General features: G+C 34.9%; 1 protein-coding gene across 2 annotated transcripts in view; it reads left to right on the forward strand.

Moving 5' to 3' along the window:
* The window catches only part of LOC106060696 (protein hobbit-like), a 64473-nt gene that overhangs the window by 13963 nt on the left and 30757 nt on the right, over positions 1-19753 (forward strand). For both annotated transcript variants that reach the window (XM_056007188.1, XM_056007189.1), the window contains exons 15-31: positions 691-854; positions 1749-2013; positions 2960-3066; positions 3242-3328; positions 5111-5234; positions 5839-5971; positions 6825-6936; positions 8648-8736; positions 9895-9964; positions 10735-10836; positions 11127-11186; positions 12035-12125; positions 12848-13058; positions 13420-13592; positions 13957-14055; positions 16599-16865; positions 17352-17448. In XM_056007188.1, coding sequence (XP_055863163.1) covers positions 691-854; positions 1749-2013; positions 2960-3066; positions 3242-3328; positions 5111-5234; positions 5839-5971; positions 6825-6936; positions 8648-8736; positions 9895-9964; positions 10735-10836; positions 11127-11186; positions 12035-12125; positions 12848-13058; positions 13420-13592; positions 13957-14055; positions 16599-16865; positions 17352-17448 — 2251 coding nt within the window. The remainder of the gene's footprint in view (positions 1-690; positions 855-1748; positions 2014-2959; positions 3067-3241; positions 3329-5110; positions 5235-5838; positions 5972-6824; positions 6937-8647; positions 8737-9894; positions 9965-10734; positions 10837-11126; positions 11187-12034; positions 12126-12847; positions 13059-13419; positions 13593-13956; positions 14056-16598; positions 16866-17351; positions 17449-19753) is intronic.

The following is a 19753-nucleotide window of genomic DNA, read 5'->3' on the forward strand; positions in this document are numbered from 1 at the left end:
GAAATTTTAAACAGTTATTTATTGTACCTAACAAAACGTGAATCAATTAAAAAATTATATAATTAATCCATTAATTATGGGTAATTAATTATTTTGTTTGACAATGAATAAGGGAAATAACCTCTACATTATTGAGAGGTATGGTTGTAAGTGCAGAGCTCTTCCCCTTAGATAAGATTTCTTATTAAAAAAGGATTGAAAAAATAAATTTACTTGTTTAATACCTTAGCTTTGACTCTCAGTCAAAAGGTGTAAATATTATTTTTTTGTGAGCTAACATTTAAATTCTATCATTAATTAAATTTATAAATTCACATTTAATATTGGTAAAATGCAGTGGATAATTTTCTAATAAGTCCTAGAGATTCTCTAACTAGTAGGTGGTAGACATTGAGCTTATCTGACACTAGTAGGCAGAAGAAGATCGATTTAAGAGTTTTCATGCCTTTCATTTATATGCTTCTGACGTTTGTTTCAAAAGGATGATTGTTACATGCTATCCCAAACATCCCGCAGGACAGTGGGGGAAAGAAGCGGGCAGGATCTGGACCATTGGGTTGACAATTCAAAGCGCGTACTACATAACCAGGCAGCCAAACTTATCTAAGTCAGTTAACTGTTATTCCGATTAAATAACATTCATTACCTACAGTCAGTGAGTGATCACATGATATTGTATTGTCTCTCCAGCTGTAGAGAGAAGAGAATGGTGGCAGACGTACAACGGCTCCTGTGAAATTGATGTTCAGAATGTTTCCTGTTACCTTGTTGATGCAAAGCTGACCAGTGATCAATTAGGGGGCAAAAAGCATTTCTGGGGCACAGTTTTCTACTTAGGAATTTTGCTCATGAAGGTAAGCGGTTCTGTCACCTTGTTCTCTGACTGTCATTGTGTATGCAGTAGCAGTAGTTCCTTGAAAATCTACTCAAAACAAAAGGCAAAAATTCATTAAAACTTAATTCTAACCTGGGCTCTCAGTTTCAAATCCTGGTGATCCTGGGTTTTTTTATTTCAGGATCTTTAGGGCGTCTCTGAGTCCACTCACCTCTAATGGGTACCCGACATTAGTTGGGGGAAAGTACAGGCGGTTGGTCAATGTGCTGGCCACATGACACCCTCGTTAACCCTGGGTCACAGAAACAGATGACCTTTACATCATCTGCACCATAGATAACAAGGTCTGAAAGGAGAACTTTACTTTAAAAAAAAAATTGTTACCTAGGCAGGATAAAATGTTTAAAGTTTGGCCTGTGGTGATAATTATAAGCAAAAACCTGTTGTGTGTCATAGAGGTTGGGAATTAAACAATGTGATAGATGATGAATGATTACCCTAATTACCCTACCAATTATTGACTCTCCACTAAGATATTTTGATGCAACTGTTAGTCCTACCAAATTTTGACTCTCCACTAAGATATTTTGATGCAACTGTTAGTCCTACCAAATTTCGACTCTCCACTAAGATATTTTGATGCAACTGTTAGTCCTACCAAATTTCGACTCTCCACTAAGATATTTTGATGCAACTGTTTACCATACCAAATGTTGACTCTCCACTAAGATATTTTGATGCAACTGTTTGTCCTACCAAATTTTGACTCTCTACTAAGATATTTTGATGCAACTGTTTGTCCTACCAATTATTGACTCTCCACTAAGATATTTGGATGCAACTGTTTGTCCTACCAATTACCGACTCTCCACTAAGATATAAATTCTATTTGTTGTTTACCTTTGACCCCTAGGTGAAGAAATTTAGTAATGACTTGAAATTAGAAGGAATGGAGGACAACATTCAAGTGGAATGGTCCACTGGCCTATATAATGTGCTAAAGCAGCTTCTGGGTGTAGTAAAGAGAACCAAACCCCAGCCTCTCAAACTTCAATCTAGCAGACTAGCCCCCAGCAAGGAGCATAAAGTGGCCAATCTGCTCCACAGCACATCTCTGTCTCACTCTGTGAAGTTTGATTTCTCCAACATTAATCTATTTGTCAGCAATATTGTTGGTGGTGAGTGAGTTTATCACTTTTCTTTCTCACATAAATCAAAATAATTTTTTTTTTCACAGTAAATTTAGTTCTTAAGTATGATGCCAGTATGCAGTCATATTATATTCATTCATTGAAGATTTGTGTTCTGACATGAATAATATTCTATTTCGTGAGAAACATGATTGGCCTCCTTCTGTCGTATGATGACCATTGCACATCTGCTGGACATTGGCAATGGTCATGATGTTGGTGCCCAAACAGCATTTCCCCCCCTTTCCACACAGCTGTTTGCTCCAGCCGATACAATTTGGGGTCAGTAGTTTTTAAAGTTCTGCCAGCGTACTACACTAAGGGTCACCAGCTCCTAGGATTGGCTTCCAAAGTTTTTGCATTGTTTGGGGGTCTAGCTGAAAGGCAGCAGAAGCTTGGATTCAGAGTTTTCCTTCTTGTAGGGTGTTAGATGACCAAGTTTAACCAACCCTTCTTGATGCTTTATAAATTGTATGTGTGTCATGGAAACTATTATTTAAAAACAAGATTTAATTATTATTTGGTGTTCTTACACAACTATATAAGCTTACAGCTGAAAGATACAATGTTTTCATTTCCATGATCTAGTTCTCCCAGAGGGCTGTTTAATTGTAGCAATGATAACTTGTATTTCCAGCCTGTGTTATGACCCGAATCGACAGTGTGTGTCATGGAAACTATGGTTTAAAAACAAGATTTAGTTATTATTTGGTGTTCTTACACAACTATATAAGCTTACAATGTTTTCAATTCCATGATCTAGTTCTCCCTGAGGGCTGTTTAATTGTAGCAAAGATAACTTGTATTTCCAGCCTGTGTTATGACCCGAATCGACAGTGTGTGTCATGGAAACTATGGTTTAAAAACAAGATTTAATTATTATTTGTTGTTCTTACAGCTTTAAGATACAATGTTTTCAACCTTGTATTTCCAGCCTGTGTTATGACCCGCGTCGACACCGTGTCTCTTAACCACAACTCCACACATACCACATTATCTGTGGATGGAACAAAGACGCAGTACTTGATCTGTGATAAAGAAGTAAGTACTATTTCATGGTGAACATTCATATATGCTAACTAACGAATTAGGCACAGTTCCACGTTATAATCTCTCATTTCCATTAAATTAATCAGGCAGTTTATTCTTCCGTCTCAATTTGTTGTTTCAGTGTTGAACCAAAAGTGTGGAATCTGAACTTGTTTTATTTTCACAGTTTCTACCACTGAGTCGTTCCAGTGAGATCCATAAAGCAGCTTTTTATGTCCACCAGGTGAAGGTCAAGTACATTCCCCTTAACAAGGTGAGAAGTCTTTGCTTTTTTTTTTCTTAAGTTTCATAAATAAAATTTTCTCTGTGTCTGATGCTGTTTACAAGTTACCCATTTAAAAAAAAATTTTTTTTGTTCGGTTTGTCAAGTTTTGACACTACATTTGAATTAATTTAATTGGTAAAAGTTCATGAACTGATAGCTACAACTGAACACAGCTGCCTATCAAGGACTTTATTATTTGGAGATGTCAGTGCTATCGTTCTCATATTTGGAGATGTCAGTGCTATCGTTCTCATATTTGGAGATGTCAGTGCTATCGTTCTCATATTTGGAGATGTCAGTGCTATCGTTCTCATATTTGGAGATGTCAGTGCTATCGTTCTCATATTTGGAGATGTCAGTGCTATCGTTCTCATATTTGGAGATGTCAGTGCTATCGTTCTCATATTTGGAGATGTCAGTGCTATCGTTCTCATATTTGGAGATGTCAGTGCTATCGTTCTCATATTTGAAGATGTCAGTGCTATCGTTCTCATATTTGGAGATGTCAGTGCTATCGTTCTCATTTGCATACAAAGACTTCATAACTCCAGTTTATTGATATATATAATTCATCACATCTTGACCACGATATCATTCCACAATGCTAACAACTGATTCGTAATACTACATCTATAATATATATCCATCTATCCCAGTGGCACTTGAGCCCATGGAGGGCCTGGGCCTGCTTTAGCACATCTCTCCATTCTGATCAATCCTGTGCTTTACGTCTCCATGCCTGGACTTTTAAAATGTTGTAGATCTGCCTCAACGTCATCAAGCCACCGTACTCGTCTGCTTTAGAGCACCTGCCTTTTGTTTTTTGCCAGTGAACAATCTTTGCTCCTCAGTTCTCTGGCATTCTTTCGAGGTGACCTGCCCAACGCAATCTGTTCCTTTTTATTTCTTTACAGTATATTTCCAATGAAAGAAAAATGTATTACTTTTACACAGAGACAAGACACTCTTCTCCGATTTACAACCAAACAAAACACCAACTGCCTAACTATGAGTTACAGTCCATATTTAAACCCCTCTCACAAAGCCAAAACAAACCAAAATAATAACTACCTTGAATTGAACTACCTGAATTTCCCCCCCCCCCCCCCCTTTTTTTTTTTTTCTCCTCCAAAACAGGAGGTCCGGACTGACCAGCATTCAGACACCACCTTAATTACAAATGTATTAATTTGTGATTCATTTAAGTATAATGCTCTCATTAACATGCCCTTTAAATTGACTAGGTTGTTGTTGTTTTTTGGAAGAAACATCTGTGAGATGATCTCTGTATCATCAACAGACGACTGATATGATTATGATTGACATATCATTGTCTCTGAATTTTCAGCACAGTCATCGAGATTGACAAAAAAAGTTGTTTTCTGTTCACGATTAATTTCACAAATTGAACATTATTTTTTTTTAAATGGTGTCATACTCTCTGAATCTTAAACACAGATACCTGATCATGTTGATATGCCATAGTCATTGACTTTATTTAAAAAAAACAAACAACCTTGTTTTAATTAGATCTCATTTATCTAAGAAGATGCATATCTTGAGTTTTATACAAGTTTTAAGTTGTTTTAGCTGTATGCTTTCGCTATTCAAGTTTTCTTTGTTTCATAAAGTCCTGGGTTGACATTATGTTAAGGAAAAAAAACTGAGATTGTACAGACAAATTCTGAAGTGAATAATAACTTTATGCAAACTTGACTAAGTTATCTATTGTCTTATATTGTCTTTGACTCATGTTGTCTGTTCTAACAGGAATGCAAAGTCCACATTGTGCAGCACCTGACACTACAGTGGACAACTGAACTCCACAAGTGTCTGGTAGAGGGATTGCAGGAGCTTAAAGCTTTACAGTCCAAAGTTTCTGGTGTGGAAGAAGGTAACCTGGGCTTTATCCGGAAAGTGGGGTTGTCTACGAAGATCTGATTTAAGAATTTGTGAACAGTTACTTTTTACATTAGATTTTTACCAAATTATGAAATTTTTACTACCTTTACTATTTTAACTGTGAATAGACCTTGATTTTAAGGATTTAACTGTATAGAATTTAGCCCTTGTTATCTAGAGAGTGAGAGTAGTCCTTAAGGGAATGCAGGCACGAGATGGCCTAAAATTGTGCCGATGTGCCCAAAACCAAACCAAACGAAGAAGGTAGCACATGATGAACTTTTATTTTTTCAAATTGATTCTTTAATAATTAACAGTTATCTCTTAATATCTTCATTACAGTGATTATAATGATTTCTTTAGAAGAACAAGGGTAAATATTAACATGATACTTCAGTTTACTGGTCCTCACTGAGTGGTACTTGTTCATATTTGAAAAGCACTGCTATAACATTTTCCTTTTTACTAGAGACCCAAAAAAAAACTGACAAAAAAGAAATGTAGTAAATCAATAAAATTTAAGGCCAGATTGAAGAGATGCTTTGAAAATGTAAATTGAAATACTGATCAGTTTTGCTCCTTTTTTTCTTTTCTAGAGACATCCTCGGGTAATGTTACAAAAGTGTTACAAACTCACCAGAGTGATTCCCCTTCCAAAGCAGATGTCTGCATCAACGTTGTAGTTGTGGCTGAAATTAAGCTGGAGGCCAAACTCTCAAAGAATCATCTGTAAGTCTGTCACATTCATTATGAACACATTCATGTGTGTAAGTCTGACTCATTCATTATGAACACATTCATCTGTGTAAGTCTGTGACATTCATTATCAACATCTTCATCTATGTCACATTCATTATCAACATATTCATGTATGTAAGTCTGTCACATTCAATAGAAACATCATTTGAATAGTTTCCTCCCTCTAGTGGATGTACACAAAATGCTTGAATTAAATCCTTTTGAACTACTTCAACAGTCTAATTGAAACATTTAGAGCACTGGAATTTAAAAAAAAAAAATAGACATTGTTGCAGCTCTTCTATAATTAGTATAGTAACAAAATTGCTCAAAACTTTGGTCTCCCCCCAATTTTATTCAGGTCTGATTCTTATCTTATAAAATACAGACGTTACTTCAAACAAGAAGATGATTACGTCCTATGCATCTAGTCATGCATGTTAACCAATGACTTACATTTTTACAACACATACTGTCAAACTGTTTTCTCTAAAACGCACACAAACTTTCTGGTCACTCTCTCATTCCTTCAACTGACCTGTGCAAGTAAAATTAGATTATACATACATTCTTAGGCTCATGCATGTAAGACATTATTCACTGATTCCTACGGTCTGCATTATTCAGACATATTTTCAACCTATAGTTATAAATTACATATCATACAATTTAAATTGGTGGATAAAATATGTAAATAATTTTTTGTTTGTTTTGTGTGTTTTCTTTAAGCAATTTTCTGTAAAAGTTTGCCTATTGAAAAAAAATATTTTGAAGTCTGTAAACAACAATTACATGATGTCAAAAACTATCTTCTATCGCTAATGTCTGGTTTCTAATTGCTTAGGTTAAGTATATTCACCCAGAATTTATTGGTGACCATGACATTTCCTGATGTACTGATGGAGGTCAAGGACTTTCACATCAGATGTGATGGACACAACATTTTTAACATAGTGGTGAGACTGACACAGAGTTATCTTCTCTAAACAAGGATTGACTGCCTTGCCTCTTTAAATACTGACTACCTACTTGTTTACACACAAATAGCCACTTGTTGATACTAAATTTTCTAAATACTGACTACCTACTTGTCTACACACAATACATTCATATGTTTAATGCAAAATGTTAATTTTAAAACATATATGTCAACAGTATCAACAGATATAGACCTGATAAAGTTTATTTCTAGCTAGAAGCTAATTAGGATATTTATTATTTTATATCTGAACACTGTGGCTGAGCAGTTAAGCTTTTGGTTTCTGAACCTGAGGTCCTGGGCTCAAAACTCGGAAAAGACAAGGATTTTGAATTTTTGGGTTTTTAGGGCACCCCTGAATTTCTTCTTCTTCTTCTTCATCGTTCTCATTGTTATGTTGGAGTGTTCATATGACTAGACCAATACATGAGATGAACTGCGCAGTGGTTTCCAAATAAGGGAGCTCTCCATATAGTTTTCTTTCTATTGGGGTGATTTGGGGCCAATGACTTATACGGGCCTCTTGGTAGAGAGAGCAGTTTTGGAGGACGTGGTCGGCATTTTCTGGTGATACTCCACATGGGCAGATTTCACTGGTTCCAATTTTGAGCTTCCGGAACATGTGTTGTCGCATTCTGTTGTGTCCGGTCCTGAGTCGAAAGATTAGACGTTGGTCTTGTCGGGATAGCTTATAGTAAGCGTCATCTTTCTTGTGATTTGGATGAGAGCTCGTCCATTTCTCATTTATTTTATCTACAATTAATTTCTTCATTTCTTCTGGATAGAGTGCAGAGTTTACTTGTGAGTTTGTTCTCCCACTCTTGGCGAGTGTGTCAGCCTTCTCATTTCCTGCTAGTTGTATGTGAGCTGGTATCCATTGAATAACAGTCCCCTGAATGAGTTGACCCAATTCTAATGGGTATTATAGTTGGGGAAAGTAAATGCGGTTGGTCGTTTTGCTGGCCACATGACACCCTCGTTAACCATTGGTCAAAAGAAACAGATGACTTTATCATCATCTGCCCTATAGTTCGCAAGGTCTGAAAGGGTAATTTTTGTTTCCATCTCAACACTTGGTTTTAATTAAAGTTTTGCTTGATGATGTCAAGCGACAGATTTTTCTGTAAGACATTACCAAATAAAATGTACAAGAACACATGAGCTACACAAAAAATGATGTTAAGATGTTTACTTTATATGGTAGCCAAGAGAGTAAGGGCATTCAACATCTCCTATTTTATGTTATGACCGACATCAAGTCATTTAAATTCCAGAAAAAATCACTGATGAATCAACATTGATTTTTTGAACTTATTAACACTGAAGAATGTAAAAATGTTATATCTTAAGAGATACTTATAAAAAACAACTATGTTCAATACAGAAGTATATGTCATTACACAAGTTACGTTAACTCTTTATCTCTGTAATTATTTTCCATGTTCTGGCAGAATTGTTAATTTTTTATTTTTTTTAAATCAGAAAACATTACATTTGGTATAGAATAATAGGAAAATGCATGCTCTTTTTATATAACACAAGTTATAAGTTTATAAAACCAAAACTTAATTTTATTTAATGGGGGTCAAATCAACAAATGAGGAGAGAAAGAATTAAAACTGTCACTGGAAGGTTTCTTCTTTGTGTTCTTAAGTTGTTCTTTTTTTTTCCCCCCATGTTTACATCAGGGCTTCCAATTAGAGAGTCTACCACTGAGTCACTTGAAGGCAGAAAGAGAGCGGGCCAAGAATTTACTGTGTGTCACTAACAAGGCCTGGTAATGTTGTAGAACTGAGAGCTAATTAAAAACCAAACAAAATTTGTCTACTTTGCAGCTACTTCAACATCAAATATTTGCACTGTAACATATAGTTTATATATAATATGAGATGCTGCTGTAACATATAGTTTATATATAACATGAGATGCTGCTGTAGCATATAGTTTATATATAATATGAGATGCTGCTGTAACATATAGTTTATATATAACATGAGATGCTACCGTAACATATAGTTTATATATAACATGAGATGCTATCGTAACATATAGTTTATATATAACATGAGATGCTACCGTAACATATAGTTTACATATAACATGAGATGCTACCGTAACATATAGTTTATATATAACATGAGATGCAGCTGTAACATATAGTTTATATATAACATGAGATGATGTTGTAACATATAGTTTATATATAACATGAGATGCTACCGTAACATAGTTTACATATAACATGAGATGCTACCGTAACATATAGTTTATATATAACATGAGATGCTACCGTAACATATAGTTTACATATAACATGAGATGCTACCGTAACATATAGTTTATATATAACGTGAGATGTTGTTGTAACATATAGTTTATATATAACATGAGATGATGTTGTAACATATAGTTTATATATAACATGAGATGATGTTGTAACATATAGTTTATATATAACATGAGATGCTACCATAACATATAGTTTATATATAACATGAGATGCTACCGTAACATATAGTTTACATATAACATGAGATGCTACTGTAACATATAGTTTATATATAACATGAGATGCTGCTGTAGCATATAGTTTATATATAACATGAGATGCTACCGTAACACATAGTTTATATATAACATGAGATGCTGTTGTAGCATATAGTTTATATATAACATGAGATGCTGCTGTAGCATATAGTTTATATATAACATGAGATGCAGCTGTAACATATAGTTTATATATAACATGAGATGCTACCGTAACATATAGTTTAAATATAACATGAGATGATGTGTAACATATAGTTTATTTTTAACATGAGATGCTACCGTAACATATAGTTTATATATAACATGAGATGATGTTGTAACATATAGTTTATATATAACATGAGATGATGTTGTAACATGTTTATTTTTTTTTTCATCTTTTCAGGAGCATCTCTTTTGACAGCATTGACATTTTATTTCCACACCAATACAATTTTGCTGATTGTTATGAAGAGGTCAGTCCATAGATACTATAAACTGTTATGAAGAGGTCAGTCCATAGATACTATAAACTGTTATGAAGAGGTCAGTCCATAGATACTATAAACTGTTATGAAGAGGTCAGTCCATAGATACTATAAACTGTTATGAAGAGGTCAGTCCATAGATACTATAAACTGTTATGAAGAGGTCAGTCCATAGATACTATAAACTGTTATGAAGAGGTCAGTCCATAGATACTATAAACTGTTATGAAGAGGTCAGTCCATAGATACTATAAACTGTTATGAAGAGGTCAGTCCATAGATACTATAAACTGTTATGAAGAGGTCAGTCCACAGACACTGTTGGTCCAGTTCCAATTATTGTACATGTTTTAAAAGAATGTTGTTAGTTAGATGGTTGTTATTTCAAAGTAAAAAGGACAGCAATTTTTTTTTAGTGTTTATTATTCAAATCATCACATACCAAAACATCAGTAACAAATACAAGTTTATATACTGCCAATTTAGAACACCAACTAGAGAGTGAAACATTAGTTTATAAACAGTAAAAGTCTGATGTAGGGGAGATAAGCAAATACCTTACAGCTCATCAAAGAATGGACAGTGTCAACAATTGTGTTACCACATTTCACTTTATACTTGCACTAACCCACACAATCAAATGTTGGTGGAAAACAAAAAAGTGAGCTGACCCCAAAAAGTCATATCTGTATTTGAACTATTTCTTATATTTTTTAGAGTAGAAGTTAACTTTGATTCTAATCTGTTCTTCTTTCCAGGCTATCAACACAGTCAAATGGTTAAAGTTAGTTCATAGAATGAAAAGGAAACCTTTCACTGTTGATAGTCCTTTACCGCCAGATCTCACATTTAAAGTCAAGGTATGAAACTTAGTTTTCACGTATATATTGAATCAATGATCACAGCAATAACAAATTTGTTAAATGTTAGTTTTACAAGTTTCGGATAATCCTTCAGAGTTGAAGATAAGCTACATCCTAGGCCAAACCTCCTGCAGGATGACAGGGGATGGCAGCGGTGCTTTACTGTATGCAGAATGAATAAAACAAAAGATGCATTCAAAATAAAATTGGCTAATTCTTGGTGTCTATTCTGTTATGACCCTTAAATTCATGTATATAATGTTTCCATTGGTGTGTCTGTGTTTCAGATGCTGTCTATAGAGATGTCTGATGATCCATTTGAAGTCAAAATGGGTTTGAACTATGAGGTAAATCATCTTATAAAATGTATTTCAAACAGTACTATTTAGCTGGATCCAGAAGTACATTGTGATAGACATATCTTTTGTTATCAATGTCAGCAAACTTGTTCTGTCCACTGTTTCTTAGGCTTCCCTGACAGACTTTTATCTGACAGTATTAAAATGTTTTACATGTTTCGGATGTTCCTTCAGAGTTGAAGATAGTTTACTTCCTAGTCCAAACCTCCCGCAGGACGATGGGGGATGGGAGCGGGCAGGGTTTGAATCCTCGACCGTCGATAAATCTGAATGACAGTCCAGCGTGCAAACCGCACGACCAGGCAGCCATATATGAATATACATTCAATATAGGTGTATCTCTAAAGAAATAAGAATACAGTTTAGATGTTAATAGCTTACGGTTGTTGTGATGATCTTTTCCTCATATTAACACTAGCTATTGATGAAATGATCAAGTGCTTGCATATTAAATCTATTTCTTGTATAAACATCAGCTATTGATGAAATGATCATATTAACACTAGCTATTGATGAAATGATCGAGTGCTTGCATATTAAATCTATTTCTTGTATAAACATCAGCTATTGATCTATTTCTTGTATTAACAACCAGCTATTGATCTATCTCTTGTATAAACACCAGCTATTGATCTATTTCTTGTATAAACACCAGCTATTGATCTATTTCTTGTATAAACACCAGCTATTGATCTATTTCTTGTAAAAACATCAGTTATTGATCATTCTCTTGTATAAACACCAGCTATTGATCTATTTCTTGTATAAACACCAGCTATTGATCTATTTCTTGTATAAACACCAGCTATTGATCTATTTCTTGTATTAACAACCAGCTCCTAAAAGATGAAGGCACTGAAAGCAAGAAAAGGAAGGAAGTTCTGGACATGAAGCTTGTGGATATACAAAAGAAGCAATTCATTCCTTGTAAGCTTTCCTTAGGTTCTCTTAATGATTTTATATAGAATTTGCTTATTACAAGTAGTTCGCTTATATTTTTTCTCTATACAAGTTCAGATAAAATTAGCTGACATAAGCATTTAATAAACTTAAGAATACAAATCCTAAATACTGTTTGTTAGATCATTACTAGCACCTTTGGAGAACAACATAAAGAATAATAATAATAGCTAATAATAATAATATTATACATAAGGAAATTTGTCTTACAATTTATGCATTACATCAAACTAAACATTATAACAATAGAAATAAAAAAAAAACCCTTAAAACACAATTTTAACATTTTACCATCACAGAGAAATAAAGACTGAGACATAAGAACTCGTTTCCCTAGCGATGAAATCCTCAAATATGATCCAACTATCTCTCGTTACCTTTATGTGTAATGTTTAAGTGAAACTTTGGTATGAACGTATATTGCATTTGCTATCATTATAATGTTTTGTTGTCCCGGTGGCCGAGTGGTTAAGCGCTTGACTTCTGAACCCGGGGTCCTGGGTTCAAATTTCGGCAAAGACTGGAATTTTGAATTTCAAGATTTTTTAGGGCTTCCCCGAGTCCACCCAACTCTAATGGGTATCTGACTTTTGTTATTATTTTATTATTATTTCATTATTAACCCATTTTATATAATTTTAGTTTAAAGATGATACATTTTGTAATTGATGCATGTTTTTGTCTGCTAGTGAATAAAAGAGAAGAACTCTACGCCAGCCTCCACAAGAAAAGTTCAGAGATCTACATCCAGCGTTCTCAGCAGCTGTACAACGCAGCCCCCTTGCGCACTCAGCTCTTCACCTGGCTGATGGAGGACATCCACATCACAGCTCTAGCAGACGTCTCCTTCCATGGGAAGGAGAATGTCTTCAAGCACATGCAGGAGATTGATAAAGAAAGGTAACTAATCTAATTTTTATGCAATCTTCTTTAGACCACTTTTCTATGATGAATTTAAAAAATAAAACATTGTCACCTGTGCTAAGTTTCTTTAATATACAGACTAAAAAAACGTATGAAAAGAAAGTAATTGTAAACAAAAAAATTTAACAATGTAGCTGCTTTCAGTTTTAAGGAAATTCTTATTTGTTCCATGAATCACCAGGTCTGAAACTGGTAATTGACTTTTTTAATATAAAGGTCTTAAGGAAATTCTTGTTTCTGGCTGTATATAAACTGTATAAAAAATTTAATGAAATTTTTAACGCATCAGAAAATCACTCTCTAATTTTCTGAAGATATTTTTTTTTTATATTTATAGTCCTTTCCCCAAGGAGCCAGTAGAGTTTGTGACATTATGGTGTCGCTACATTAATGCCAGTGTCAAACTTTGGTCAGTGTCGCTGAGAGATTTCCCACGTCCCATGATTGACATACAGAATAAACATGTCTGGGGCAGGCTGATAGGTGCAGAGAGAGAAGGAACAGTCAGAGGTAGTCCAGTTTTATTCAAAGTTTGTTTTTGTTGTGTATTGGTGTAGAGGTAGTTCAGTTTGATTGAGAGTTTGTTTTTGTTGTGTATTGGTGTAGAGGTAGTTCAGTTTTATTGAGAGTTTGTTTTTGTTGTGTATTGGTGTAGAGGTAGTTCAGTTTTATTGAGAGTTTATTTTTGTTGTGTTTTTGGTGCAATGTTTGTTTTGTACAAAGATCTCTCTGGCTAGCCCTACAATAAATAAATTGGTTAATACACAATTTTTTGCATCAGCCTTCTTATTGTTATCAATTCGTGGCTTATACAATAAAAATCCAATTTACTGGGTACTTTTATTATTTTTAAAAATTTTGTTTCGAACTTCAGCCAAACGTTTGTGTACTGTGGAGCTGGAGAAACCATGGGAGGCTACTACTGTTGAAAGAAACTTACCTGCATTGAAGTTCTTCCATGACTTTAGCTGTGGCAAGTTTTTCTCTTTTTCATGTTCCATATACTTACACTAAATACATACACTAAATCTAGTAACTTATTTAAAATGATAAATACATAGGTGAAATGAATGCATAAAATACATATAATCAATTATACACCAAGTAGGGTACATATTGTGAATACATACACTTTTAATATATATATATATATATATGAATATATAATATATATCTCATCATCTATCCTCCAACTTTTGTAGTAGGGGGTGCTGTGATGGCATAACCAAATCCCTCCATTTTTCCCTGTTAGCAATTATTCTTAGCAGGTTATCAAGTGAGAGGCTGTTCCATTCTTTTATGTTATCCAGCCATGTATATAATACAAATTCTAAATGCATACACTTTATTTATTTGAAATATGTATTCATATTACATAGACTCAATTTTGATGAGTTAATTTAAGTTGGTTTAGTTAGTCCAAGGTGTACAGGAGGTAGAACATTATGCTGTTGCAAAAAAACTACTTGGACTATGTAAAACAAGGACATGGCCTAAATTGTGCTGATGTGCTTTAACCCAAAAACTCAAACTCAAACCCACTATGTAGAACCTGTTTTGTGGTTACATTCAGGATCTTTTTAACAACAAACTTTTTTTTTCTCTGCAATTTAAAACTCTAACAACTTGTTGAAATGAGTCAATTCTGAGCTAAGGCTTCTATTCCTATATATTCATTCTGAGCTAAGGCTTCTATTCATATATATTCATTCTGAGCTAAGGCTTCTATTCCTATATATTCATTCTGAGCTAAGGCTTCTATTCTGTCACAGTCTTAGTTGACATTGCATGATCTAAAGTTCACGTCATGTTAATAGTTTAAAAGACACGTGAAATTCCTGATGTAGAAAACAGGAAGTAGGATGAATAGAGTTGACTTTGAGTTCAGTCAAGTCAAGTCAAGTGAAGAAGGTCTTGCTCCCGGTCCAGGAAGGTTGGACGTTTCTTCCTGGACTGGTGTATATATATGTATATAGCATGAAAGTCGATGGACTAGTGATTGTTGCTTAATAATATTTGAGAGTTGATTTCATTATGTGCTTATTGAATATTAAGGTATTATTCGTATTTCAATGGATATCTATAGTTGAAGCTCCAGTGTCACTAGTAGTAATTGTTCTTATTGTCACCCGCTGAGATGCGGACGTGATTTGTTGTTAACGTATTGGATACTTTTGATACCGCTGTTATGCGGATATGATTATTATTTCTTGACTTGTAGCACTAACAAGGAGTGCAGTATATTATTATTATGTTGTAAATAAAATCTTCATGTTGTCTGCTGAACGGACTTGAGTCAGTCGTATAGTGTTTGTCTCGTCACGTGTCTAGAGCACTTCAGGAAGTAAGAACCCAGTATTACATCATTCAATCAGTCTCTAATATTCGTCAACGTTCATTTACATATTCATATATATTCATTCTGAGCTAAGGCTTCTATTCCTATATATTCATTCTGAGCTAAGGCTTCTATTCATATATATTCATTCTGAGCTAAGGCTTCTATTCCTATATATTCATTCTGAGCTAAGGCTTCTATTCCTATATATTCATTCTGAGCTAAGGCTTCTATTCATATATATTCATTCTGAGCTAAGGCTTCTATTCCTATATATTCATTCTGAGCTAAGGCTTCTATTACTATATATTCATTCTGAGCTAAGGCTTCTATTCCTATTATATATTCATTCTGAGCTAAGGCTTCTATTCATATATATTCATTCTGAGCTAAGGCTTCTATTCCTATATATTCATTCTGAGCTAAGGCTTCTATTCATATATATTCATTCTGAGCTAAGGCTTCTATTCCTATATATTCATTCTGAGCTAAGGCTTCTATTTATATATATTCATTCTGAGCTAAGGCTTCTATTCATATATATTCATTCATGCTTTTAATATGTATGCAGCTATTTAAAGCACTCCCTAGATATTCATTGGCCGCCTTCCATCATAAGATGGCTATAGCTCATCTCCTGGGTGGACAAGATGAGAACCAGGGAATTGGCTTGGCTGTGAGCGTTCTCACCCATGGTGCCACACAGTAGTTATCCCCTTTCTACACAAAGTTGGGCTAAAGGAACAGCAAAAAGCCAATACAGTTTGGGATCAGCAGTGTTCCAGGGTCTGCCAGAGTGTAGCACTGTATGCTACAAGCTGGTTATATTTCTCATGGCTATGGCCAAATTTTGATTCACGGTGAAACTGCGGGGAAGAAGAGGAAACCGTGCCTCATATTCTGTTTGACTGCCCCAGACTTGCTGATCTCCGTCTCGACAGGTCTGGGAAACAAAAAAATCTCGACCGGTATGGCAACATTTATGCACTACGCAAGACAGCAGGGTTTCTGTCCAGGGCTTTTGCAAGAGAGGATTGAGCCTCTCAAGCCCTCAATCAAATGAAGTTTGATGATGATGACGATGACAAGCTGGTTATGGGTCACCTAAATAAAATTTAACACTAAATAATATTATTTTGTCTCTTAACAGATCAAAACTTATTTTGTTCATTGCTCAGATATGACTTCATTAACAATGGCCTACGGTGTGTGCTGGGAGCCTGCCTTTGCTTTGTTCAATCTCAGCCTTGACCTCATCAACCGACCTTCGATTGATCCCAGTAAACCGTTGCCCTTCTGGGACAAAATGCGCCTCCTGTTTCACGGACGTTTTACCTGGTCAATCACTAAAATGAGTTGGCTCTACCATGCCTCCTTTGACCCTTACAACAACACCGAGTTGATGGACTGGACTTGGACTAATTTGGTTATGGACTGGACCAACGGTACACTTCTTTACATTTTAGTTGAATTAAAAATGTGTACACTTTCTTACAATAGAATTAAAATGTCCTTTTGACATTTGGTATTTTGCGAATGTCCCCTCTGTGTAAAGGATAAAGAATTAAGTTGGCCTGTAGGATTCTTAGCATTGGGTCACAGTGAAATTGGTAAAAATTCTTCATTTTAAATAAATACCATTTTGCTTTCTTCTTAAAAAATCTGTTTCATAAGGACATTTTAATAGTTATTCATTTAACCACCCGTCTTTAGATAACCTCTCTTAAATTTTTTTTACTTTATTATTTGTATGCATGATTTAATAGCCTTTTGAATTCTCCTTCAATATATAAAACAGCAATATTTAAAAGAAATATTCTGTGGTCATAGTTCAATTCAAGCTTTTTCACATTTCATACATTTACAAAATTTCCTTGATTATGTCAAAGACATTGTATTTTAAACAATTTTTTATGTCTCTCCACACTCAGGTCAGTTTGTTCTGCAAGGGGACCTTGACATTTCAGTCCGGACTGCTTCCAAATATAATGAAAGCAAGCTGCTTCATTTGCCAAACTTGACCTTTAGGTAAGCTGTACGTGTGGAAGAATTCAAATATGTACTATTGCACTTATAATCTTGTCAAACATTTGGTCTTATAAATGTGACAGTGACAGTAAGTTTTCATAAATGTTAGGGTGGTGGGCCTTAAATCAGGCCGAGTCCTCTGCTAACAAGAAGTTAAAAAGTAGCCAAATGGTACCCCTCTTTGTGGGTTTGTACTGTGCACCTTGGTCTGAGACCAAGGGGCTAGATTTGCCAAAGTCACCAGACTACATCTAACTAATCTAAACTAACTAATCTAAACTAATAAAAATAAAGAAACTTATTCACAGTGGCGTAGCTAGCCATGTGCGGGTGGTGCGGGCCGCACAGGGCATCAAGTGACAAGGGGCATCAAACTGAGCACAAAATTTCTTATCAAAAATTGCACACATTGTACATACATGAACAAACATAAACTACTGTATTTCATTAAAAAATATACTTATTTTGCCACTTTGCTAATATTATGGGCGCTGCTCTAGACTGATAAGTCTGGCTGGCGCTCATAGTGGTTAAAACGTTTGACGGTAGAGATCAAATGGTCCTAAATTAAAAAATCTGAAAATGATAAAATCTTGGATATCATTCATTTTTTCTCAAACAGAATATAGCCCTCAATGGGCATCACGAACGTTGAAGAAAAATTGTAAAGAAAAAATTTCTTTTTTTTCCTCTTCTTGATTCTCATTTTTATGTTGGAGCGTTCAGATGACTAGACCAATACATGAGATGAACTGCGCAGTGGTTTCCAAATCAGGGAGCTCTCCATATAGTTTTCTTTCTATTGGGGCCAGTGTCTTGTACGGGCCTCTTGGTAAAGAGAGCAGTTTTGGAGGACATTATCAGCATTCTCTGGTGACAGACACTCCACATGGGCAGATTTCACTGGTTCCAATGTTGAGCTTCAGGTATATATGTTGTCTCATTCTGTTGTGTCCGGTCCTGAGTCGAAAGATTAGACTTTGATCTTGTAGGGATAGCTTATAACAGGCATCATCTTTCTTGTGATTTGGATGGGAGCTTGTCCATTTCTCATTTATTTTATTTACTATTAGTTTCTTCATTTCTTATGTTTAATTGTGAGATTGTTCTCCCTTTCTTGGCGAGTGTGTCAGCCTTCTCATTTCCTTCTAATTCAATATGTGCTGCTATCCATTGAATAACTGTGGGTTTTTTTTTGCTGTTGTAGTTGAGCTTTATAAGTGCTGTCCTGAGTCGTTTTATATAGGAAGAATCAGAGTTTTCCAAGCTTTGGGTGGTTATTTTCTAATCGGTTAGAAAGACAATCTGACTGTGTGGGGTTCTTGGGTGATTTGCTAGCATGGTGGCAGCTAGTTTTGATGCTTCCCTTTATGCTTTGTGGCTGTCAGAGAGCTCTCCAGTTGCAATGGATTTTTTCTAGTTTTCTCCATTGGGTCATTCGATGAGTATTCCAGCTTCACCATTTGTGGTGGCTTTATGGAATGAGCCATCCGTGCAAACTCTGATCCACTGATTGCTAGGATAATGAGTTCACCATTTCCTTGATCTCTTTTGGAATGTAGTCTGAATTATTTTTGGGTTATATTTTCAATATGATCTCTTATAGTAGGAAGATAGCTTTTGTCCCAGGGTGGAGATTCATTATCTGTTAAGTAGGCAGATTGTTATTTGCCTAGTTAGTGAAAAGCATCGCTGATTGGTATTAATTCAACTTAATTAAACCTGAAAAACTTTGCTCGCATATAGCCACACATACCGCAATGGTCAGAAATATGTAAAAATGTGATAATGCTACCTGAAGAGAATTTTGAACATGATTCTTTTACTCTCAAAACAGAATCTGGCATTCAATAGGCATCACGAATAATTAGCATATTCAGACAATATTTAGAACTGAATCATCTACTGGATCATCTTATGGCATTCTAGCAGATATCTTTTCATTTATTTATTTATTTTTAAACTCAAGATTTCAAAAAGGTCCTTGTTTAAGATTAAGAGCAAAACCTTATGAAAAAATTGCGCCAAATTGTTGAGGCCTCTTTTGCTCCAAACGAAATTTGTTTTGCTAGGCAATTTTTGGAAAACAGATTTTGATAAAATTATTGATAGTTTTGAGACCAAGAAAGCTCGTAATATTTATTTATAGTATATTTTGATCACGTTTAATAACGTATTTTCGCTGTTTTATATCCGAGTGGGGGGGGGGGGGGCATCACGAGTAGATGCCGCACTAGGCATCAAATACCCTAGCTACGCCACTGCTTATTCAATTTAGACTATACCAAAAATATATACTTTAGTA

The sequence above is a fragment of the Biomphalaria glabrata genome, chromosome 12 (genome assembly GCF_947242115.1).
Source record: "Biomphalaria glabrata chromosome 12, xgBioGlab47.1, whole genome shotgun sequence".
In the NCBI taxonomy this organism is placed as follows: domain Eukaryota; kingdom Metazoa; phylum Mollusca; class Gastropoda; family Planorbidae; genus Biomphalaria; species Biomphalaria glabrata.